Source organism: Podarcis cretensis (genome assembly GCF_951804945.1).
Source record: "Podarcis cretensis genome assembly, chromosome: 13".
NCBI classification, from domain to species: Eukaryota; Metazoa; Chordata; class Lepidosauria; order Squamata; family Lacertidae; genus Podarcis; species Podarcis cretensis.
In genome coordinates, this window is record NC_137182.1 from 11,271,004 (window position 1) to 11,295,432 (window position 24,429).

Consider the following 24,429-nt stretch of genomic DNA (forward strand, 5'->3'; position numbering starts at 1 on the left):
ATTCTTCCCAGAGGAACTGGGAGCTGGGGGAACAGCAATATGGGCGGCAGGGGTCTTTCCAGCCAAACAACACTCAGAGAGGGGCGTGGGCATGAAACAGCCACATCTTACATGTTTGACCCTTTTCCTCAATATGTCTGGAAAAGCAGAAACAACAGCTAGGGATTCATTTGTCCTGAGCAATCCCTGCCCTTCCCATTGGCTTCATCAAGGGGCAACTATATTCTGTAGCCCAATGGAACTATTTTTACGTGGGACTTCCTCGTGAGCCTCCTACTGGACAGGCTGTCCTGGCCACACACCTGTGCTTCCTCTTCTTCTTCTGGGAAGGATTCAAGAGCTCATTTATGGGCAGCTTCATGATCAAGGACTCCTTTACTGCAAACTGAAAGACCTGCCAGGAGAGAAATGCAGCTCGTTCAAGGGACTTTCAGCGTCAGGAACTTTGCACATGCGATGCCTGGTGCTGCTGGCGGTCTGGTTTTCCCAGCCACTCAGAGGTCCACCATACCTGCTTGCAGGTCTTGGTTCCCAGGAGCCGAGAGATTGAGCAGAAGTTGTTGAAGTAAGTCCCGTGGAAGACGCGGAAGAGGGACTCCTCGGCTCCGGTCCACTCAACAGGCTCCAGCGGCATGTCAGCCACGAAGGGCTGTGAAGAGGCAGGGCTCAGCTTCGGCTTGGTTGGGGTCTGGCAACGTGAGTTTGCCTCTAGGGCAACACGAGAACAAACACAAAAGGTTGGAAGAGGATCCGCCTAAAAAAGCAAGCTGCAAAGGAGCTACTGGTCCCTTTTGCCACGGGACAATCCTCAAAAAAAAAAAAAAAAAAAAAAAAAAGTAGGCTTTTATCAGATGCTTTTATCTCTAACCCCACTCCAGGCTTGAACCTGGACGCAGAAAGCAGGTTCTGGGATTAAGCTCTGTTTGGAAGTACCGTATTTTTCGCTCTATAAGACGCACTTTTCCCCTCCTAAAAAGTAAGGGGAAGTGTGTGTGTGTCTTATGGAGCGAATGCAGGCGGGAGGCTCTGCTCAGCGCTCCCTTTAAAGAGCCGTGTGGAGCCTGTGTGCGGCTCTTCGGGGCTTTTCCCCGAGGAGGGAGAAGGGCAGCTTGTCAGTCCCTTCTCCCTCCTCGGGGAAAAGCCCCCAAGAGCCGCACACACGCTTCACGAGGCTCTTGGGGGAGCCTTCATCCCGCTGCCCGGGAGAGGCTGCACGCAGTATACCTGAAGGAGCATCTCCACCCCCATCATTCTGCCCAGACGCTGAGGTCCAGCGCCAATGGCCTTCTGGCGGTTCCCTCATTGCGAGAAGCAAAGCTACAGGGAACCAGGCAGAGGGCCTTTTTGGTTGTGGTGCCCGCCCTTCCAGCAGATGTCAAAGTGATAAACAACTACCTGACATTCAGAAGACATCTTAAGGCAGCCCTGTTCAGGGAAGTTTTTAACGTGTGATATTTTACTGTATTTTTGGTTTCTATGGAAGCCGCCCAGAGTGGCTGGGGAGGCCCAGCCAGATGGGCGGGGTATAAATAATAAATTATTATTATTATTATTATTATTATTATTATTATTATCCCATAAGCCAGGACAGCCAGCGGCACAACGATCCCGCTTCTGTCCTGGCTTCTGGCTTAACACGCGCCTCTTGCGGGAGGTGGGGGAAGGGACAGAGCCATTTCTCCACCTCCCAGAAAAGCCCCCAAGAGCTCCCTTTCACGAGCTGACGGGCTGCCCTTCTCCCTCCTCAGGGAAAAGCCCCGAAGAGCCGCACACACGCTCCACGCGGCTCTTTCAAGGGAGCGCTGAGCAGAGCCTGGGATGCATACAGGCTCTGCTCTGCGCTCCCTTTAAAGAATCTTTTTTCCTTGCATTCCCCCTCTAAAACCTAGGCGCAAAAAATACAGTAAATTCTGGAGGAGCTCTGCCTTGAAAACAGCAGGCTGCACATCTCCTTCAATCTGTTTCACTAGCAACCCCAAGAAGCACAGCAAGACCTTGCTCAGCAGGAACTGCTGTGGGCCACGATTCCTGCAGCTCCTGCACACACACACACACACACACACACACACACCCTTCCCACAGGGCAATGAGAGGATCTGTCAAGTACCAGAGGAACTGGAGGCCCAGTCATTGCCCGTGTCTCTGTCGCTATCGCCTTCTTTCGCTTCGTTGCTCGTGGAGGCGGAAGCGCTGGAAGTGTTATTGAGTGTGAGATGCCTGCGGCGACGTCGTCCAGAGCACTTGGAGCGCGGGTTGTGCAGCACAGCAAACTCCTTGGCTCCCTCCTATAAGCAAATCTTCATTAGAAGAGCCCAGACACAGAGACATGGGGATTCCCTAGTGCTGCGTATCTCAAATTTGGGCCCCCAGCTGTTGTTGGACTACAACTCCCATCATCCCTTGCTAGCAGGACCAGGCTAGCACCTGCCTTTGAAGTTCCTGTTGTTGATGAACAATGGTGGGTTTCAGGTCAGTACAGTGGTGCCTCGCAAGACGAAAAGAATCCGTTCTGCGAGTCTCTTTGTCTTGCGGTTTTTTCATCTTGCGAAGCAAGCCCATTGACGGCTTAGCGGATTAGCGGTATTAGCGGTTTAGCGGCTTTTAGCGGCTTATCGGCTTAGAAAAAGGGGGGGGAAAGGGGGAAAAAAACCACAGGAACTCGCAAGACATTTTCGTCTTGCGAAGCAAGCCCATAGGAAATTCGTTTCGGAAAACTCTTTCGTCTAGCGAGTTTTCCGTCTTGCGAGGCATTCGTCTTGTGGGGCACCACTGTATCAGAGTGCTGGGGGTGGGGAATTTGAAATGTTGTTCTATTAGCAATTATTTGCCAGTAATGCTTCTATATTCTGCACACAGAACAAACACGTCATTCTCAAAATAAAATAATAAAATGATGCCAATCTGACATAAAAAGGGCTTGCTTACTAGTGATTTTTGTAAGCCACATTGTGAGCCTTTTGTAGCTAAAGAACAAAGCTTTTAAATAAAAGTAAATAAAACAAACATTCGGAAACCACCTGGAGAACTTAACACTCTCCCAAGACTGGCCTTACAAGTTGCCATTCTTCAACAAAAGAATAAGGGAGACTCTGGCATGCAGTTACTTACTTGGAACTGATCAGGAAATTTGATACTATTCATTCAGGCCAGAATGGAGGCAACAGTTTCATTTTCCACTTACAGGTGTTAACCAGCACAACAAACCAAGGATGACTGTGTTACAATCACTTGTTGCTGCTGTGAATGGCTACGGTTATCTTGTATACATTCAAGGTTACACAGAAATTCTCTCTCTGTCAATGTGTGTGTGCATGAGACAGAGAGAACAAATAGTGCTACCTCTAATAAGTGGATTGCGGACCATGAAAAGGTATGGCACAATAAATGTGCTAGCCTTAAAAGGTGCTAAAGAATTCCCCTCTCTTTTTTTTTTTTGCTCCAACATAAAGGTAAAGGTAAAGGTAAAGGTACCCCTGACCATTAGGTCCAGTCGTGGCCGACTCTGCGGTTGCGGCGCTCATCTTGCTTTATTGGCCGAGGGAGCCGGCGTACAGCTTCCGGGTCATGTGGCCAGCATGACTAAGCCGCTTCTGGCGAACCAGAGCAGCGCACGGAAACACCGTTTACATTCCCGCTGGAGTGGTACCTATTTATCTACTTGCACTTTGACGTGCTTTCGAACTGCTAGGTTGGCAGGAGCAGGGACGGAGGAACGGGAACTCACCCCGTCGCAGGGATTCAAACCGCCAACCGTCTGATTGGCAAGTCCTAGGCTCTGTGGTTTAACCCACAGCGCCACCCGCATCCCTTTGCTCCAACATATAAAGGTAAAGGTAAAGGTACCCCTGCCCGTACGGGCCAGTCTTGACAGACTCTGGGGTTGTGCGCCCAACTCACTTAAGAGGCCAGGGGCCAGCGCTGTCCGGAGACACTTCTGGGTCACGTGGCCAGCGTGACATCGCTGCTCTGGCGAGCCAGAGCCGCACACGGAAACGCCGTTTACCTTCCCGCTGGGAAGCGGTCCCTATTTATCTACTTGCACCTGGAGGTGCTTTCGAACTGCTAGGTTGGCAGGCGCTGGGACCGAGCAGCGGGAGCGCACCCCGCCGCAGGGATTCGAACCGCCGACCTTTCGATCGGCAAGTCCTAGGCGCTGAGGCTTTAACCCACAGCGCCACCTGCGTCCCTTGCTCCAACATATAACACCCTAGATTCTTCACTTTTAAGTGTTCTGAACAGAATATCTTCTTCCTAAGTGTACATCTCTCTCCCACCCCAACGTAACCTCTACCCAACATACCAACCACAGGAAGCACTCTGGCCCGCAAGGCTCCATTTCAATTTTGGTTTCTCTGTTCTTCCGCTTGTAAACGTTGGGAGTAGCGTGAAAAGCTAGAAGACAGAAGCCATTTTGTCTGGGTTACAATGAGAAGCTGACAAGATCACCTGTCACTCTGGTCCTCATCAGAAGTCCAGCCTCCCCCTTCCTGTGAGAACACCCCAAATCCGGCACTAAATAATAAAAGTTACCATTACAAGTTTGGGAGAACTTGGTAATAACCCCACCCATATCCAGCACACCAGAGTTAAGAATGCAAGATTGGGGTGGATTAGGGGGCATTTAAGAAAGAAAATCTATCCTCCCCAAGAACTTGAGAAATTTCTCGTGTCTTTCATGTGCTGTTAATTAATCTTGCAATGTTTCATTACGGATGAATTATCCAAATTATTGAGCTTACTGTTAGCATTGCAAGAGCTAAACCAAGGTTTCCCAAACTTGCGTCTCCAGCTGTCTTTTTGGACTACAACTCCCATCGTCCCTAGCTAGCAGGACCAGTGGTCAGGGATGATGGGAACTGTAGTCCAAAAACAAAAAACAGATGGAGACCCAAGTTTGGGAAACCCTGAGCTAACCAACAGGAATTTTAACTGAAATGTTTGCCTGCAAATGAATTATGGTTTGTAATCATGACATGCATTTTACAGATGTTGTTAAACCACTCTGGGGTAGACAGGTGGGTGAATGGATAAGCAGGCAGGCAGGGACTTTCTCTAGGGCAACTTTTTGCAGAGGCACATTCCAAATGGTGGGTATGGATACATTTACAGAGGAGCAGGTGGATCCTGCTATGGACCTGGCAAGACAAGACTGGCTAAGATCTGTAGGGAACGTTTCCCGTGTCATAGGGAGCATCTGGGCCACCTTAAATACTTGGATGCAACCGCTTTGGAATAGCCACTGCTTCCCCCTGAATTTGAAAGCTGGAACAGAAAAGGCCGGGGTGAGAGAGGCGGGGATTGTGTCAGAAACTTACGATGGAGGAAACAGTCGTACTTGAAGCAGCGCCTGCAGAAGAGAGTGTGGAAAGAGTGCAGGGCCTGCTCGCGCTGAACAGATTTGGCACACGGTCCATCGATGTTTGGCGTGCATTGGGGAGGGAGCACATTTGGGTCAGACTCTTTTGTCAGTTCTCTGTATCTGTGGAGGGGGTGAGGCGGATACAAAAGTCACTCGAAGGCACTCGAGAAGGTGCTCCAAATGATAGGACGATTAGCTCAGAGCCAGCTGGGTGGACGGACAGTTTGCATCGGTGACAGACTTGAAAACACCTGCCACTTTCTAAAATAATTCTTCTTCTTTTTTTAAAGGGAGTGCGTTGCCATTTCAGGGTTTCCTTGCTAAGAGGCAGATGCCGCTTTGGGTGTTACTCAAGCACAAAACACTACGCCCAGGAATACAACCGAACACATTCAAGGGAGCTCAAGATATCTGCACAATCTTCATTACGCTGCAGATTCTGGGATCACAGACTCAGAGCGGAGCCAAGAAGCCGTCTAATCCAGCTCCTTTTATGAACCACATTCATCCGCTGCCCAGTGCCCAAAGATCTGCCCACCTGGTCCAGACTTTAGCACACAGGAAACCAAGTGCATGGCAGGGCATAGGCCTACAGAGCATATTGCTCAAAGCTTCATTGAACAAGGAAGCGGAGTCTCACACTGCAGTGGCGGGAGGCCAAAATAAGGCAGCACACACACCAGGAGGGAGCTACAGCCGCTTCAGGTTGCATTTTTTGGGTTGCGGACCGCCAAAATCGGGAAGTACCGGAATGGGTTACTTCCGGGTTTCGGTGGCCGTGCATACGCAGAAGCGCTAAATCGTGCTTTGTGCATGTGCAGAAGCGCCGAATCACAACCCGCGCATGCGCACACGCGGGTTGTGAACGTGCGTTCTGCATGGATCACTTTCACAACCCGAGCGGCCACTGTAGTAATTAAGGGGAAAACCTTGATTTAAGTTGAGCATCTCTACCTACACTGTGAAGCAATGGCTGAAACTCACAAGTTAAGCTGTGCAAACCATGTACAGTGGTACCTCTGGTTACGTACTTAATTCGTTCCGGAGGTCCGTTCTTAACCTGAAACTGTTCTTAACCTGAAGCACCACTTTAGCTAATGGGGCCTCCTGCTGCTGCCGCGCCGCTGGAGCACGATTTCTGTTCTCATCCTGAAGCAAAATTCTTAACCCAAGGTATTATTTCTGGGTTAGTGGAGTCTGTAACCTGAAGCATATGTAACCTGAAGCGTATGTAACCCGAGGTACCACTGTATTCCAGTTACTGATCCTGGGAATTTATAACTCAGCCTACCCTTACAACCCATGACTAGAAAAGCCAAAAGACTGTGTCAGGAATAAAAAGCGGCTACCTCTCCTTCATATCCTCTGGAAAGCCGTTCTCTGGGAACATTGACGAAAGAGCAGTGAAGATCATGTCGTTTGGAAAGTGCTTCTTCAGACATTTCTTGTTGCCTGCATCACAGGGAAGGAGGGAAGGGTGGTGATTTCTGAATTAAAGCACTTTATTCCCCTCCTGGAAATAGTCTTCCAAGATAGGAGTGGCTCAGAGCAGAGTTAGGAAAAACCCTATAAAAGTAAAGCAGATGCTCGTACAAGCATTAGATAATACGCCAAGTGGAAGATAGAGGAATCCCTCAATTTTATTCTACAAAGCAAACAGGTTACATGGAATTATTGTATGTAGCGTGCAGGTAGCCACTCAAGGCTTCCCATGCAGCAAAATACACACGTCACGGCCATCTTGATCTGAATGTAAGTTGAAATTTAGTTCTTACAAGAAAAGGAACTTTCGCATAGGAATTGTGGAGTGTTTGCAGCAGCCCTTAACCTGCTCCTTCTCAGATCAATAGCAGCAGCCTTGCTATTGACAAAAAATGCTAGCAAATTTAGGGAAACTTGCGCTGGGTGGCTTCCATAAGATGACATCATTTCTGGGGTGATACAAGAGCTGTGAATTTTAGCAGAAATGTACTCCAATCTGTATAACAAGCAAGGCTTATATGGTTCTGACAGCATCACCGTGCGCCGTAATAGGAGTGGGGAGGGTGATGCTGGAAGGGTAACTGGTTTACCTTCCACGGAAAGCCACTTCCTCTTCCGGGTGACAGGCAGCTCGTCCTTTGCCGCTTCCTGTTTGCCTTCCGCAGCATCGTGGCCTTCCTCTTCCTCCTCAGAGTACTGATTGAGCGCATCCACCAGCTCCAGGAACACAGCATCGCTGATCAGGACGGACGTTGAGAGCATTTCTGGAAGGGAGGATCGGGAGAAAGGTGGGATGGCATATACCGTATTTTTCGCTCTATAACACGCACCTGACCATAACACGCACATCGTTTTTAGAGGAGGAAAACAAGGGAAAAAACATTCTGAATGAAACAGTGGATGTATCATTTTTGTGCTTCATGCTGTGGCCACAGACATGTGATCTGATGGTGAATTTGGGGTGACCCAATGCAAAAATCCTGAGAATCCCTGTGGATCCATGCTTTGTAACCACGTTTTTGCACCATTGCAGCCCCAGGCAACAGTGGGTGCGTGATTTTGGGGGGGCAGGCTGTAGCCATGGACATGCTATGTGCTCTGATGGTGAATTTGGGCTGACCCAATGCAAAGATCCTGAGGATCCATGTGGATCCATGTTTTGTAACCACGTTTTTGCACCATTGCAGCCCCCGGCAACAGTGGGTGCATGATTTTTGGGGGGCAGGCTGTAGCCATGGACATGCTATGTGCTCTGATGGTGAATTTGGGCTGACCCAATGCAAAGATCCTGAGGATCCATGTGGATCCATGCTTTTTAACCACATTTTAAGTGGGGAGGGAAGGAAAAACACAGAACGGACAAGGAGCACGAGAGGGGTGTGCAGAGAAGCAGCTGGCTAAGAATGCAGGAGAGGGGTATAACGGGAGGGAGGAAAGGAAGGCAAAGGTTTTCCCTCACCTACCCACCCAAGCCAGCCAGCTCTCTCTCTCTCTCTCTCTCTCTCTCTCTCCCTCTCTCTCTCTCTCCCCCTCCTGCATGTTTTCAGCAGCACGGAGCACAGAGACGACACTCTGCTTTCCCCCTCTGCTTGCCTGGAGGGGAGGGGCTTTCCCTGCTCTTTGTTCCGTTTGAGCAAACACAGCAAGGAAACAGAGGTGGGTGGGCAGTAAGACCCTGAGGCAGAATGCAGGAAAGCAGCCGCTTCCTCTTTTCAGGTTTCCCTTCTCCGAGACACGCGATTTGATTTTTGCCTGATTTTTTTTGCCTCCCCTCGCGCCATTTGGCTCCAGGGACCACACATTCGCTCAATAACACGCACAGACATTTCCCCTTCCTTTTTAGGAGAAAAAATCTGCGTGTTATAGAAGGAAAAATACGGTACTTAAGCGTGGAAAAGATGCAGCTTCTCTGTCATCACAACGATGATGGTAATGTCAACGATGACACACAAATCCAGTACAGTGGTACCTCATCTTACGTTCTTTCAGGTTACGTCCTGCGACGACCCAGAAGTACTAGAAAGAGTTACTTCTGGGTTTCGCCGCTTGCACATGCGCAGACGTGCTAAATGGCGTCACACACATGCGCAGAAGCGGCGAATCGCGGCCTGCGCGTGCGCAGACACGCCGCTGTGGGTTGCACTCTTTTCATGTTGCGAACGGGCCTCTGGAACGGTACCCGTTCGCAACCAGAGGTACCACTGTACGTGCAAGCAGAGTAGTGTCCGTAAGGGTGATAGACTCTTCCAAAATTGAAATGCTAAGAACTCAAGGAAACCCCCTTATGCCCACCAGCCGCCACCACATGGCCTCTTACATCCCTGTTGAAAACTATTGCCCTCATTACCTTCCTCTCCGTGGACTTTGCCGTCGTAGTTGTTAATGAGCTCCTCAATGAAGGTTTCATCCTCCTCTTTCACCTCGTCCCCCATGTAGGGGATGTTGCACAGAACGGTTTCATCCTCCACCTGCAAATAGAGTAGACACAGCAGGTGGTTGTCCCATGTCCACTCACCAGGAGCGCCTGCAAATGGCAGATTGCACGGCTACCTTAACGAGATCCCAGAGGGGTATTTGGTGGTCTCGTTGCATAGCCCCTCTCTTAGCACCAGAGAGCAGATCTTCCTTCCTCAGTGGGAGAGGGGATCCTGAATGCAGTATTCCCCTCTGCCACCCTCTGATGGCAAGGCCATGCACACCTGCTAGAGATTTATCCCTTCCTGTAGAACAGGGTTTCCCAAACTTGGGTCCTCAGCTGTTTTTGGACTACAACTCCCATCATCCCCCGCTAACTGGACCAGCGGTCAGGGATGATGGGAACTGTAGTCCAGAAACAGCTGGAGACCCAAGTTTGGGAAACACTGCTGTAGGGTGTGGCGCACACGGTTCTGATCCTACCCACTTGGAAGCAGCAGGGCGTTTTCAGAATTTCTGCTCCCTAATTATTTGTTGGTCTCCTGGATTAAATAGTTTTGAGGTGGGGAGACACCTAGACAAAATACTTCCCCATACACCAGCACACACTCAACCATTGCAAGGTGCACGACTCACTCTTCTGGCTATCAGGCCAAGAGAAGAGACAGCCTTGAGAGATGCAGCTAGATGACGAGCGGCAGGCTTTTTGTAACCTTACCATCTCAACCCAGATGCAAGAAGGCAACAGGCGGAAAGAATGGAGGGGGCTCAACAGCTGGAATGGCATGCCACTTGAGAGCTTCAGAGACTCATACTTGCCCCCAGGGATTGTTTCCTGCAGCCTCTGCACCTGGGTTTTTGCGAACGGATCGAAAAGTTCCTTATAATCTGGGGATCTGAAGCCAGGCACCTCTGCTAGCATGCCTTATCTATCTCTTCTCGCTCTGATCCTCTCTGTAAGTGGGCAGGGAAACAGTCTCACATCGGAACGCAAGCTTCTACTGGCAGACCATTAATGGGACATTCTTTTTTATTCTGCAAATCATGCTGGACCTCCTCAGTCCCACATGGGGCAGAGTGTGAGAGATATACCACCCTTTGCAGCACCCCCCACAATATAGCCGGGCAATAGGCAAAGCAGTTCCATTTCCCCAACCAGACACTAAAGCCTGAATCAGGAACATTTGCTCAAAGTAAGAAGTTCTTATGCAAAACTGTTATTTGCAGCAGGGAATTCTGTATGTATGGTAGCAGCTGGTCACCTACCATGAAATTCTGCTGAAGTGGGGACCAGGAATACATGATAGGCACCAAAGCCACAGTGTTCAGAGTCCGCATGAACAAGGTCTGGGTGGTCAGACTGGGGAAAATGCTCTCGACTGTGCACTGGAGTGGTGAGAAAAAAAATGTTACACGGCTGACAGGTAGCAATTTATTCAGTCATCCAATGCCAAGGTAACCTTAGCTCCACTGACTCTCAATGGTTGCTCAACCCAATTGAAGGTGATAGTTCTTAAATGCCAAGGCCCATCTCCCAGAACATTAAAAAACACCAACATACTGTACTGTAGTCATTGTGTGTGGCTCTGCTGGTTCTTCTCTTTTGACCTATGAGACCCTGCTGATTATTCCTCTGCGTTCAATCAGTGTGTGGCTCTGCTGGTTCTTCTCTTTTGACCTATGAGACCCTGCTGATTATTCCTCTGCGTTCAATCAGGCAACAAATTAAGATAATTCCATTCAGATGGGAATCTAGGGTGGGCTGTGACCTGGAATTGTGCTGCCGTATTAAAATGGGCTTGATCTTGTCTGCTGCCAAGCCATAACAGTGGTACAAGAGTTGGTTGTGTCTATGCAGAGACCAAAACAAGGCCCCTTAAATATGACCAGGTGCACCTATTTGTATTCCTTGGAAGGGCATCAAGGCATGATTCTGGGGAGAAGCCCTCACTCATATTAAACCTGCTCAACTCACAAGCACAGTCTCACTACCTCTGTCCTAGAAAGGCAAGTCTCTAGCAAGAAGGGACAAGAGAACAACGCAGGCTGAACAGAAATTCTCGACATCTGTTGTTTTGTTCAACCTCCTCTATTCTCTAACAGAAATCTGTTCCACAAAATGGAACAATGGCAAGGAATGAAGGGCACATGGCAGGAGCTAACAGCATTCTAAAAACAATATTCCTCTTTTCATCCTCTAGGTCTCAAAGAGATCCTTTCGCATCATCACTGGGTACAGCTGAGCAGAACGGACTGCAACTAGCCAGCAGGAGGAACTGGAGTACAACTAAGCAGGAAAGCTTTTATACTATTGAAAGCAAACCATTCTATCCAGACCCATTTCTGCATGTTTCCCTGGTTTTGTAAAGGTTAGCATTTTTTATTGAAAGTTCAGACTGGAATTCTCCATGGGACAATACTTTGCATGAGCTGGTCTATTCCACACTACTTAAGCTTTTCAAAAGCACTTTGAAAAAGATTCATTATGAATAGAATGTAAACCTGGGATGTGAAACCTGTGGCCCTCCAGATGTTGGTCAGCTCCTGTCAGCACTGCCAATGGTCAGGGTTGATGAGGATTGGAGGCCAACATCTGGAAGGTCACAAACCCTGCTTTCTAATATGGCACTGCAGAACACAAAAAAGTAGAGATATCTTGGTGTGTGGATATAAATCCTAGGGGAGGAGGCACAGAGGGTCACAACATGGCAGACTGGCACATCCACAGAACCCAACAGCTGCCTCCTCAACATACCTGTTTGAGAAAAGGATGCCCTCCAACCAGCTTCATTGATTGAATAGGTTGAACTCTAAGCTTCTTCCAGTCTTCGTTCAGAATGTTTATCTTCTCCTGAACCTTTGCGTAGTTAGACACAAACAGCGCCTAGAGAAAAAGAAGATGCTTGATTGCCAACCTCGCCCTCAAGAAGTTTCCAAATCCTTTTGCCACTGGGGAAGAAGGTGGTCCATGGAGACTGCTTGAACTTAGCTAGCAGGAAGTTGCTGTTAAGCCTGCATCCCTGATAAAGGAACGATTAACGATCTTATGCAGGTTGGCAGAATTTCAAAGATGAAATCCACACAATTTTTATGCTGGTTCAGCGGAGAGCAATCTCTCCCACATAACAGCCTGTAATGACACCTGCTTGCCTTCGGTCTCAAATATGTCACCATATCTTTTCTATCATATGGGAGACCTCCTTGCTCTCTCACATATTAATAAGTGAGTTCTGGTTTTCCTCAGTTAATAATTTTAAGATTTTAAAAAAGGCAGTCATTCCCCTCATGGCTCTTTACCTTGGCTCCCATGTTTGCTTGTAGTCTCTTGAGCTGCCTAAGGCGCATATATTCTGACTTGACCTTCCTTTTCCAATAATGGATGCATTTTGACGTTGGTACGGCTGGAATCTCCATTTTCCTGGGGGCGGGGGGAGACAAGAAGGAGCATATGAGCTATGTGAACAGTAAATGGAACCAGAGTTGTTGTTGTTGCTAATATTATCGGCAACACATCTCTTTCTCAAGAGAAGCTGCATCCCTCTGTTCTGTATCATTCATGCAAATTGATATATTTACTTGTTCTACATAGCTATTAGTCCCGGGAAAGTAGGAAACCTATGGCAAAGGAAGCGGAAAATTTCGATCAGCTGATATTTCACTCGGAATTACCTCTGGTTCTTGTTATTTCACTATGCATTGCTCCTACTTTGTGGCTTCTCTTCACACCAGAGTCTTCTCCCTTTATAATAAAATCTTGCTTTCTCAAGATGCTGAACTGCACCCAGTAACAGCTTTCGTTTGGTGCAGTTGCAAAGCTCTAATCATAAGGTGGATGGGCCCTTAGAAATTCAATTAATACAGCACCATCACTACCAACACTCCTGCAATAACTTAAGAACTGCAAAGGCTGAAGTATGTGGGGATTTCAGGATGCAATCAAAAGGATATAATTAGAGTTTTGAAGGCAATGAGTGCTTGTGATTAACAACTAGTTGAAGAGGATGGCATGACTCTTCCTTCTCAAACAGCTGAACTATGAATTGGGGAGGCAAGGACTTCAGACCCTCAAAGAATGCAGAAGCCACAGCAGAGAGAAGGCAGAAACTGCTATACAGTGGTGCCTCGCAAGACGAAAAGAATCCGTTCCGCGATTCTCTTCGTCTAGCGGTTTTTTCATCTTGCGAAGCAAGCCCATTGATGGCTTAGCGGATTAGCGCTATTAGCGGCTTTTAGCGGCTTATCACCTTAGCAGATAAGCGGCTTAGCGGCTTAGAAAAAGGGGGGGGAGGGGAAAAACCCACAGGAACTCGCAAGACATTTTCGTCTTGCGAAGCAAGCCCATAGGAAATTCGTTTTGCGAAGCACCTCCAAAATGGAAAACCCTTTCGTCTAGCGGGTTTTTCGTCTTGCGAGGCATTCGTCTTGTGGGGCACCACTGTAGATCTAGACATAGTTCCCTACTCCAGTGAAGAGCCAACCACAATCTTTTTCTTTTTTCTTTCACTAGGAAGAATAGGGCAAACGCAAAAGACCCTTTCATCTCTCCTCATTCAACAGAACAGAGGAAACCTTGTAGAGCAGCTATTATCACTCCCTCCTTTGGCAATCTTCACAGAACTTTAGCCTAATGGTTGCCATCAATTTGAGTTGAATTAATTTTAATGAAGGGACGCAGGTGGCGCTGTGGGTAAAGCCTCAGCGCCTAGGGCTTGCCGATCGCATGGTCGGCGGTTCGAATCCCTGCGGCGGGGTACGCTCCCGTCGTTTGGTCCAAGCGCCTGCCAACCTAGCAGTTCGAAAGCACCCCCGGGTGCAAGTAGATAAATAGGGACCGCTTACCAGCGGGAAGGTAAACGGCGTTCTGTGTGCTGCTCTGGTGCCGGTTCGCCAGAGCAGCTTCGTCACGCTGGCCACGTGACCCGGAAGTGTCTGCGGACAGCGCTGGCTCCCGGCCTCTAGAGTGAGATGAGTGCACAACTCTAGAGTCTGGCAAGACTGGCCTGTACGGGCAGGGGTACCTTTACCTTTACCTTTAATTTTAATTTTAATGAAATGATTTTAGAATGTTGTATTATTTTATTGTTGTTAGCTGCCCTGAGCCCGGCTTTGGCTGGGGAGGGAGGGATATAAATAAAATTATTATTATTATTATTATTATTATTATTATTATTATTATTATTATTATTACCATTATTATTATTACTATTAATATTATTATTAATATTATTATTATTATTCTCCAGCCGTGCTGGCTGGGGCTGCTCCAAAATACCTAGAGGGTACCACATTTGGGAAGGCTGTTGTACCCATACCTGGGCGTTTTCAGGTGCTTCCACCAGCACCATTTATGTCAGAAAGCACAGACACCTGCCTAGATCAACACCTGAACAAGTGTTGAAAATAAAGGGGTGGAGGAAGAAGCGACGAAGCCTCGCCTATAGCCCACAAATTCCTCACACAGCAGCCAGGAAAAACACCACACAAAAACAAAAAAATCTGAGCTTTTGCACGCCCATTTCTTTTTCCACACATGCCTTTGCCAAAGGCCAGGAAGCCGGGGAGAGAAGGCTGAAAAGTGCAAAGCTTTGGGAGCATTCACAGGCATGGGAGATGCAAAGGGCCATCCCTCCCCACAACGGTCAGCCCCAATGCAAGGCTGTCACCTTATGGAAAGATGTCCTGAAACCCCCCACCCCCACCTCCTTTTTGCACCCTCTTATGGGAAGATGTCCCTGACACCCCCAGCCCAACCCCCACCCCTTCATGCACCCCCTTATGGGAAGAATTCTCTGGCACCCCACCCCTTTTTGCACCCCCTTATGGGAAGAATTCCCTGACACCCCCACTCCTTCTTGCATCCCCTTATGGGAAGAATTCCCTGACACCCCCACTCCTTCTTGCACCCCCTTATGGGAAGATGTCCCTGACACCCCCACCTGTTTTGCATCCTCTTATGGGAAGAATTCCCTGACACCCCCACCCCTTTTTGCACCCCCTTATGGGAAGAATTCCCTGACACCCCCACCCCTTCATGCACCCCCTTATGGGAAAATGTCCCTGACAAGAATACCTCCTTTTTGCACCCCCTTATGGGAAAATGTCCCTGACACCCCCATCCCTTCATGCACCTCCTTATGGGAAGAATTCCCTGACACCCCCACCCCTTTTTGCACCCCCTTATGGGAAAATGTCCCTGACACCCCTCAACCCTTTTTGCACCCCCTTATGGGAAGAATTCCCTGACACCCATTCCTCCTTTTTGCACCTCCTTATGGGAAGAATTCCCTGACACCCCTTCCTCCTTTTTGCACCTCCTTATGGGAAGAATTCCCTGACACCCCCACCCCTTTTTGCACCCCCTTATGGGAAAATGTCCCTGACACCCCCACCCCTTTTTGCACCCCCTTATGGGAAAATGTCCCTGACACCCCTCAACCCTTTTCGCACCCCCTTATGGGAAGAATTCCCTGACACCCATTCCTCCTTTTTGCACCTCCTTATGGGAAGAATTCCCTGACACCCCTTCCTCCTTTTTGCACCCCCTTATGGGAAGAATTCCCTGATACCCATTCCTCCTTTTTGCACCTCCTTATGGATAGAATTCCCTGACACCCCCACCCCTTTTTGCACCCCCTTATGGGAAAATGTCCCTGACACCCCTCAACCCTTTTTGCACCCCCTTATGGGAAGAATTCCCTGACACCCCTTCCTCCTTTTTGCACCTCCTTATGGATAGAATTCCCTGACACCCCACCCCTTTTTGCACCCCCTTATGGGAAGAATTCCCTGACACCCCCACCCCTTTTTGCACCCCCTTATGGGAAAATGTCCCTGACACCCCTCCACCCTTTTTGCACCTCCTTATGGGAAGAATTCCCTGACACCCCTTCCTCCTTTTTGCACCCCCTTATGGATAGAATTCCCTGACACCCCCACCCCTTTTTGCACCCCCTTATGGGAAAATGTCCCTGACACCCCTCAACCCTTTTTGCACCTCCTTATGGGAAGAATTCCCTGACACCCCTTCCTCCTTTTTGCACCCCCTTATGGGAAGAATTCCCTGACACCCCTTCCTCCTTTTTGCACCCCCTTATGGATAGAATTCCCTGACACCCATTCCTCCTTTTTGAACCTCCTTATGGGAAGAATTCCCTGACACCCCTTCCTCCTTTTTGCACCTCCTTATGGGAAGAATTCCCTCACACCCCCACCCCTTTTTGCACCCCCTTATGGGAAAATGTCCCTGACACCCCTCAACCCTTTTTGCACCCCCTTATGGGAAGAATTCCCTGACACCCATTCCTCCTTTTTGCACCTCCTTATGGGAAGAATTCCCTGACACCCCCACCCCTTTTTGCACCCCCTTATGGGAAGAATTCCCTGACACCCCCACCCCTTTTTGCACCCCCTTATGGGAAGAATTCCCTGACACCCCTTCCTCCTTTTTGCACCTCCTTATGGGAAGAATTCCCTCACACCCCCACCCCTTTTTGCACCCCCTTATGGGAAAATGTCCCTGACACCCCTCAACCCTTTTTGCACCACCTTATGGGAAGAATTCCCTGACACCCATTCCTCCTTTTTGCACCTCCTTATGGGAAGAATTCCCTGACACCCATTCCTCCTTTTTGCACCTCCTTATGGGAAGAATTCCCTGACACCCATTCCTCCTTTTTGCACCTCCTTATGGGAAGAATACCCTGACACCCCCACCCCTTTTTGCACCCCCTTATGGGAAAATGTCCCTGACACCCCTCAACCCTTTTTGCACCCCCTTATGCGAAGAATTCCCTGACACCCATTCCTCCTTTTTGCACCTCCTTATAGGAAGAATTCCCTGACACCCATTCCTCCTTTTTGCACCTCCTTATGGGAAGAATTCCCTGACACCCCCACCCCTTTTTGCAACCCCTTATGGGAAAATGTCCTTGACACCCCTCAACCCTTTTTGCACCCCCTTATGGGAAGAATTCCCTGACACCCATTCCTCCTTTTTGCACCTCCTTATGGGAAGAATTCCCTGACACCCATTCCTCCTTTTTGCACCCCCTTATGGGAAGAATTCCCTGACACCCATTCCTCCTTTTTGCACCCCCTTATGGGAAGAATTCCCTGACACCCCTTCCTCCTTTTTGCACCCCCTTATGGATAGAATTCCCTGACACCCTCAACCCTTTTTGCACCCCCTTATGGGAAGAATTCCCTGACACCCATTCCTCCTTTTTGCACCCCCTTATGGGAAGAATTCCCTGACACCCATTCCTCCTTTTTGCACCTCCTTATGGGAAGAATTCCCTGACACCCCTTCCTCCTTTTTGCACCTTGTTATGGGAAAATGTCCCTGACACCCCTCAACCCTTTTTGCACCCCCTTATGGGAAGAATTCCCTGACACCACTTCCTCCTTTTTGCACCTCCTTATGGGAAGAATTCCCTGACACCCATTCCTCCTTTTTGCACCTCCTTATGGGAAGAATTCCCTGACACCCATTCCTCCTTTTTGCACCTCCTTATGGGAAGAATTCCCTGACACCCATTCCTCCTTTTTGCACCTCCTTATGGGAAGAATTCCCTGACACCCCCACCCCTTTTTGCACCCCCTTATGGGAAAATGTCCCTGACACCCCTCAACCCTTTTTGCACCCCCTTATGGGAAGAATTCCCTGACACCCATTCCTCCATTTTGCACCTCCTTATGGGAAGAATTCCCTGACACCCCCACCCCTTTTTGCACCCCCTTATGGGAAAATGTCCCTGACACCCCTCAACCCTTTTTGCACCCCCTTATGGGAAGAATTCCCTGACACCCCTTCCTCCTTTTTGCACCTCCTTATGGGAAGAATTCCCTGACACCCATTCCTCCTTTTTGCACCTCCTTATGGGAAGAATTCCCTGACACCCATTCCTCCTTTTTGCACCTCCTTATGGGAAGAATTCCCTGACACCCATTCCTCCTTTTTGCACCTCCTTATGGGAAGAATTCCCTGACACCCCCACCCCTTTTTGCACCCCCTTATGGGAAGAATTCCCTGACACCCATTCCTCCTTTTTGCACCTCCTTATGGGAAGAATTCCCTGACACCCATTCCTCCTTTTTGCACCTCCTTATGGGAAGAATTCCCTGACACCCATTCCTCCTTTTTGCACCTCCTTATGGGAAGAATTCCCTGACACCCCTTCCTCCTTTTTGCACCTCCTTATGGGAAGAATTCCCTGACACCCATTCCTCCTTTTTGCACCTCCTTATGGGAAGAATTCCCTGACACCCCCACCCCTTTTTGCACCCCCTTATGGGAAAATGTCCCTGACACCCCTCAGCCCTTTTTGCACCCCCTTATGGGAAGAATTCCCTGACACCCCCACCCCTTTATGCACCTCCTTATGGGAAAATGTCCCTGACAAGAATACCTCCTTTTTGCACCCCCTTATGGGAAAATGTCCCTGACAAGAATACCTCCTTTTTGCACCCCCTTATGGGAAAATGTCCCTGACACCCCTCAACCCTTTTTGCAGCCCCTTATGGGAAGAATTCCCTGACACCCATTCCTCCTTTTTGCACCTCCTTATGGGAAGAATTCCCTGACACCCCCACCCCTTTTTGCACCCCCTTATGGGAAAATGTCCCTGACACCCCTCAACCCTTTTTGCACCCCCTTATGGGAAGAATTCCCTGACACCCATTCCTCCTTTTTGCACCCCCTTATGGGAAGAATTCCCTGACACCCATTCCTCCTTTTTGCACCCCCTTATGGGAAGAATTCCCTGACACCCATTCCTCCTTTTTGCACCTCCTTATGGGAAGAATTCCCTGACACCCCTTCCTCCTTTTTGCAACCCCTTATGGGAAAATGTCCCTGACACCCCTCAACCCTTTTTGCACCCCCTTATGGGAAGAATTCCCTGACACCCCACCCCTTTTTGCACCCCCTTATGGGAAAATGTCCCTGACACCCCTCAACCCTTTTTGCACCCCCTTATGGGAAGAATTCCCTGACACCCATTCCTCCTTTTTGCACCTCCTTATGGGAAGAATTCCCTGACACCCCCACCCCTTTTTTGCACCCCCTTATGGGAAAATGTCCCTGACACCCCTCAACCCTTTTTGCACCCCCTTATGGGAAAATGTCCCTGACACCCCCATCCCTTCATGCACCTCCTTATGGGAAGAATTCCCTGACACCCCACCCCTTTTTGCACCCCCTTATGGGAAAATGTCCCTGACACCCCCAGCCCAACCCCCACCCCTTCAGGAACCCCCTCCCCGCCACAAACACATATTTTCAGGGGGGTCCCTCTCCCCTCCGCCACCTCCTACCCCGGAAAACCGTTTCCCCCCACCCTTCCCCGCCATTTCTGAGGAGGGGGCTCCCCATGGCACCCCAAATTGCCAATGCTCCCCCCCCTCCCTCAAAGGTCCTTACTGCATAGGCGTGGCGGCCCCCCCCCCCTTTTTTATTCCTCAACCCACCGTTTCCCCCCCCTCGAGGCCCCCCCGTCACTCACTCCACAGACATCGCACTCAGGTGACCTACAGAGACCACAGAAGCAAACACCCCCCTCCTCCTCCTCCGCCTTCCGATGCGCGCATGCGCGGGGAATCGCGTCACCGCTTCCTCATCTCCGGCTCCCCGACGCGGCCCTCTTCCCGCAAAGCCACGCCCCCTTTGCCGCAGAGACCCATAGACTCTCAAGGGTAGAGGTGGCGCGTCGGGGGCGGATTCCGGGATCCGTAGTCGTTTCCTTTCCTCTCGTGCGGTGAATTAAGTGGACAGTGGCAACAGAGATGCCTATCTGTTTTCAAAGTTTTTAGCGGGGCTGCGTCTGGGTAGCAGGCATCCCCCCTCCCCCCAAGTTTAAAAAAAAAACAGAAAAAAAACTTTTTTATGTGTGTATAATTTTTATTCTTTATATTTATTAAATATTTATTATTTATTAAATATTATTCGTTATTATTGATGGGCTGCATCAATAGGAGTATAGCATCTAGATCAAGGGAAGTAATAGTGCCACTGTATTCTGCTCTGGTCAGACCTCACCTGGAGTACTGTGTCCAGTTCTGGGCACCACAGTTCAAGAAGGACACTGACAAACTGGAACGTGTCTAGAGGAGGGCAACCAAAATGGTCAAAGGCCTGGAAACGATGCCTTATGAGGAACGGCTAAGGGAGCTGGGCATGTTTAGCCTGGAGAAGAGGAGGTGAAGGGGTGATATGATAGCCATGTTCAAATATATAAAAGGATGTCACATAGAGGAGGGAGAAAGGTTGCTTTCTGCTGCTCCAGAGAAGCGGACACGGAGCAATGGTTCCAAACTACAAGAAAGAAGATTCCACCTAAACATTAGGAAGAACTTCCTGACAGTAAGAGCTGTTTGACAGTGGAATTTGCTGCCAAGGAGTGTGGTGGAGTCTCCTTCTTTGGAGGTCTTTAAGCAGAGGCTTGACAACCATATGTCAGGAGTGCTCTGATGGTGTTTCCTGCTTGGCAGGGGGTTGGACTCGATGGCCCTTGTGGTCTCTTAGTACGAGGTGCTAACGGATGGGGGGGCAATGCTGGCGCCGCCACTGCGACCAGCTACAGCGACAATTCCTGGGAGAAAACCAGGAGGAGGACAGGTCAGAGGAGTCCCAAGGGAACAGTGGGGAAGTGAGGCCCGTAGAGCAGGAGGGGCCAGCAGGGGAGGCAGAATCAGTAAATACAGAGAGGACCCACAAGGCCGAAAGGACACCGGAACCAGAGCAATGACTGAGCGAGCCGGTTGTGCCAGACCAAACGGTCCCATCACAGCCAGCATCCTCGGAACACGAGCCAGAACCCGAACCCCTGACCAGGGAACACCCCAGGCCGCAATGCACATGTAGGCAGCCGGCGTACCTTGAGGACTATGAATGCAATCTCCCGGGCAGCACTGGAACAGGGGAGGGGAGGGGTGTTATGTACTGAGGGGAGGGGTGTTATGTACTGAGTTGAATAGGATCCAAAAGGCAGCAGTCTGATTGGTCCTAGAACAATGGGATTCAGAATGTAGCAGTCTGACTGGTCCTAGAACAATGCAGCAGTATGATTGGCCTGCAGGAGCCACCCAATTCAGCTGCAGGTGGAAGTGAATCCACAACCTGATTGGCCTACAGGAGAATCCTGAATGCTGCTCACGTTTTCATGTATACACATTCCCCCCCCCCCATATATTCATTAAACGTTTTCCAATCTTGTGTTCTTCTTGTTCTCTTATTCTATATGTTAGGTGTTATGTACTGAAGTTCTCACCCTGGGCCAGCAGGGGGATACTATAGATAGTTTTCACTCAGGTCCTCATATGCAAATAAGGGATCGAAAGTGACGTTCAGTGATTGGATAGTTACAGAAAATGGTTACTGTTGCGTTGTAGTGGAGCTCTATATAAGCAGGCTGGCTGAACCCTTCAGTTCAGTTCTCTTCTGGCCTGTGAATAAACAAGAGCTGTTTGAAGAATCGCTGTGTCGTCTGATATGTTCCCCCACAATTTAACATTAGGTGCGCAAGCTGCGCATATTGCATCAGTATTTAGTAGTTGGGAAGAAGTCAGATATTCTCATCCCCTCCTCTAATTTAAGGCGTTATTTAGAGAGAGGATGGCTTTGAAAGAATTAAGGGTTTAAAAGGGCAACGCCTCCGCATGCCAGTCAATGCGCCCCACGTGGTTTCTGCATGTGACACGGTTTTGGAGCTGAGTTGGTTTTAATATTTGCATCTCCACTTTTCCAACAGCGATTGCTGAGCAGGAACAGTAATAATAAAAAAATGCAATCGCTATAATATCAAACGCAACAGCCTATGAAGCAAACAACAAGAAGAAATCCATCAAAGCAATCAATACAATTCAACAAAGTCATAGTTAACTCATAGCATGGCCAGGATACTTCCTAATTTCAGCCAGGAGGAGGGGAATTCACAAAATGAGGAGTGTTTTACAGGAGGGATTTTCGACTGGAAAAAGCAAACCAGTCCACACTCTCAGCACTCTGCAATATTAGCAACAGAATGTATAGTGCAAGGTTGTTTTGCACAGCTCTGTAAACGATACCTGCTCGTGCTTTTTTATTTTATTTTGTTGTTTTTAAAGGCACACTACTCCATAAACAACAAATCACAAGAAATAAAATCCAAATTGGAAAGAGTATAAACAACCCTGCTGTTTTGTGTTTGGGTACGGAGACGCCAGTGCTATAATAAAAGCCTGGATTTCTCTGATTTCTATTGGCAGCTCCCAGTTCTTTCCTCCTTTTTCCACAGTTCTCAGTTATGCCTTAACATTTCTCTGATGAAAATAGGGACGTCCTATTCCATAATAGGGATATCCTATTCCACCACCACCACCATTTTATCATTTACAGTGGTGCCTCGCAAGACGAAAAGAATCCGTTCCGCGAGTCTCTTGGTCTAGCGGTTTTTTCGTCTTGCGAAGCAAGCCCATTGACGGCTTAGCGGATTAGCGCTATTAGCGGCTTAGCGGCTTTTAGTGGCTTAGCGGCTTAGAAAAAGGGGGGGAAAGGGGGGGAAGGAAAAAAAAACCCCCGCAGGAACTTGCAAGACATTTTCGTCTTGCAAAGCAAGCCCATAGGAAATTCGTTTTGCGAAGCACCTCCAAAACAGAAAACTCTTTCGTCTAGCGAGTTTTCCGTCTTGCGAGGCATTCGTCTTGCGGGGCACCACTGTATACCCCACCCATCTGACTGGGTTGCCTCAGCCACTCTGAGCAGCTTCCAACATCTATAAAAACATAATAAAACACTGAACACTAAAAAAAAAAAAAAACCCTCCCCTATCTATCTTCAGGCCAGGTCTTCCTGTCATATACCTGCTGGGATTGACAAGGCATCTGACCCTCACCTGAATCTCATAGCTCTCCTGATGAGTGCTTTGGGTCTGCCCACCAGATACCAGGCACTCTACTATTCAAATTAGGCCCCAGTGTTTTTGTTACAATCCACTTCTCAATTAAGTCATCAATTTTAATCTAGAATTTAAATTCTCAAAACTTTCTTATCAGATTATCAGATGTCTTCTGAAGGTTGTAGAGTTACTTATCTCCTTGGTTCGCGGGTTCCATAACTCCATACCCTCCAACATTTCTCTGATGAAGATACGGATAGCCTAAGGAAGAGCGGGACATTCCGGGATCAAATCAGAACAGGTACAGCTTCTGTAAATCTGGGACTGTCCCTGGAAAATAGGGACACTTGGAGGGTCTGCCTTAGGGTTTACCAGCTTCTGTGTGGGACTGGAATTGAGTAACCAATATCTGATAGGATATTGTCTGATAGGACAATTCCTCGGGTTGGAACTGGGAATGGTGGCAGTAGCATGGGCCTTCTGTTATTTGGGAGGGGGCTACTGCAGACTTTTCAGAGTAAGACATGTTCACGGTGCGACAAGCTTTTGGGTTCCACAGAATCTTTCAGGCAGGAGTATGGAGGGTGAAGAGAAGCATGTCTAAAATATAAATACAGTGGTACCTCGGGTTAAGTACTTAATTTGTTCCGGAGGTCCGTACTTAACCTGAATCTGTTCTTAACCTGAAGCACCACTTTAGCTAATGGGGCCTCCTGCTGCCGCCGCGCCGCCGGAGCCCGATTTCTGTTCTTATCCTGAAGCAAAGTTCTTAACCTGAAGCACTATTTCCAGGTTAGCGGAGTGTGTAACCTGAAGTGTATGTAACCTGAAGCGTATGTAACCCGGGGTACCACTGTACTGTGGGAAATGACTATATGTAACCACTTTGCCTTATTCCCAGAAAAATGGCTGTACTTGCCAACCTTACACTGCCTCCAGAACTGATCTTTTGTGGTTGGAATCACCTTTGTAACATGAGGTGATCATAACGTGAGGTCACCTTAGAACTTATACACAATATAGAACGCAATTTTCTAATGAAGGGGGGAGCGGAAAGGTGAATCCTCCTCTTCTTATGAAGACCACCATGATTGGTTTCTGTTTTTCAAAAAAATATATATATTCAAAAGTTACAATACAGTTGAAATGCAATGCATTTTAAGACCACTATTGTTCTTTACCAAACTCGCATTGTTTCAAAATGCGCCTCTGGTGAGAGCAACAATATCACTCATTGCTGCATACACATCCCAACAGGAAAAACTTTCACATAGTCTCTGGCACTTCAGAAACTTGAACCAC

The 24,429-nt window shown here is 48.6% G+C and overlaps 1 protein-coding gene across 4 annotated transcripts in view; it reads right to left on the reverse strand.

Moving 5' to 3' along the window:
• Positions 1 to 19,885, reverse strand: part of EZH1 (enhancer of zeste 1 polycomb repressive complex 2 subunit) — a 29,410-nt gene extending 9,525 nt beyond the window's left edge. The window contains exons 1-12 of one of the 4 annotated variants that reach the window (XR_013832415.1): positions 19,788 to 19,873; positions 12,554 to 12,674; positions 12,012 to 12,140; positions 10,523 to 10,642; positions 9,189 to 9,309; positions 7,432 to 7,605; positions 6,709 to 6,811; positions 5,316 to 5,479; positions 4,301 to 4,392; positions 2,108 to 2,285; positions 512 to 708; positions 303 to 394 (exon numbers count right to left, since the gene is read on the reverse strand). Coding sequence is in view for 3 of the 4 variants with exons in the window: in XM_079949514.1 (XP_079805640.1) it covers positions 303 to 394; positions 512 to 708; positions 2,108 to 2,285; positions 4,301 to 4,392; positions 5,316 to 5,479; positions 6,709 to 6,811; positions 7,432 to 7,605; positions 9,189 to 9,309; positions 10,523 to 10,642; positions 12,012 to 12,140; positions 12,554 to 12,674; positions 19,788 to 19,843 (1,547 nt within the window). In the remaining variant the exon portion in view is untranslated. Of the gene's footprint in view, positions 1 to 302; positions 395 to 511; positions 709 to 2,107; positions 2,286 to 4,300; positions 4,393 to 5,315; positions 5,480 to 6,708; positions 6,812 to 7,431; positions 7,606 to 9,188; positions 9,310 to 10,522; positions 10,643 to 12,011; positions 12,141 to 12,553; positions 12,675 to 19,758 lie in introns of all 4 variants that reach the window. The other 3 variants (XM_079949514.1, XM_079949515.1, XM_079949513.1) reach the window with 3 other exon arrangements.
• Positions 19,886 to 24,429: the final 4,544 nt, after the last annotated feature.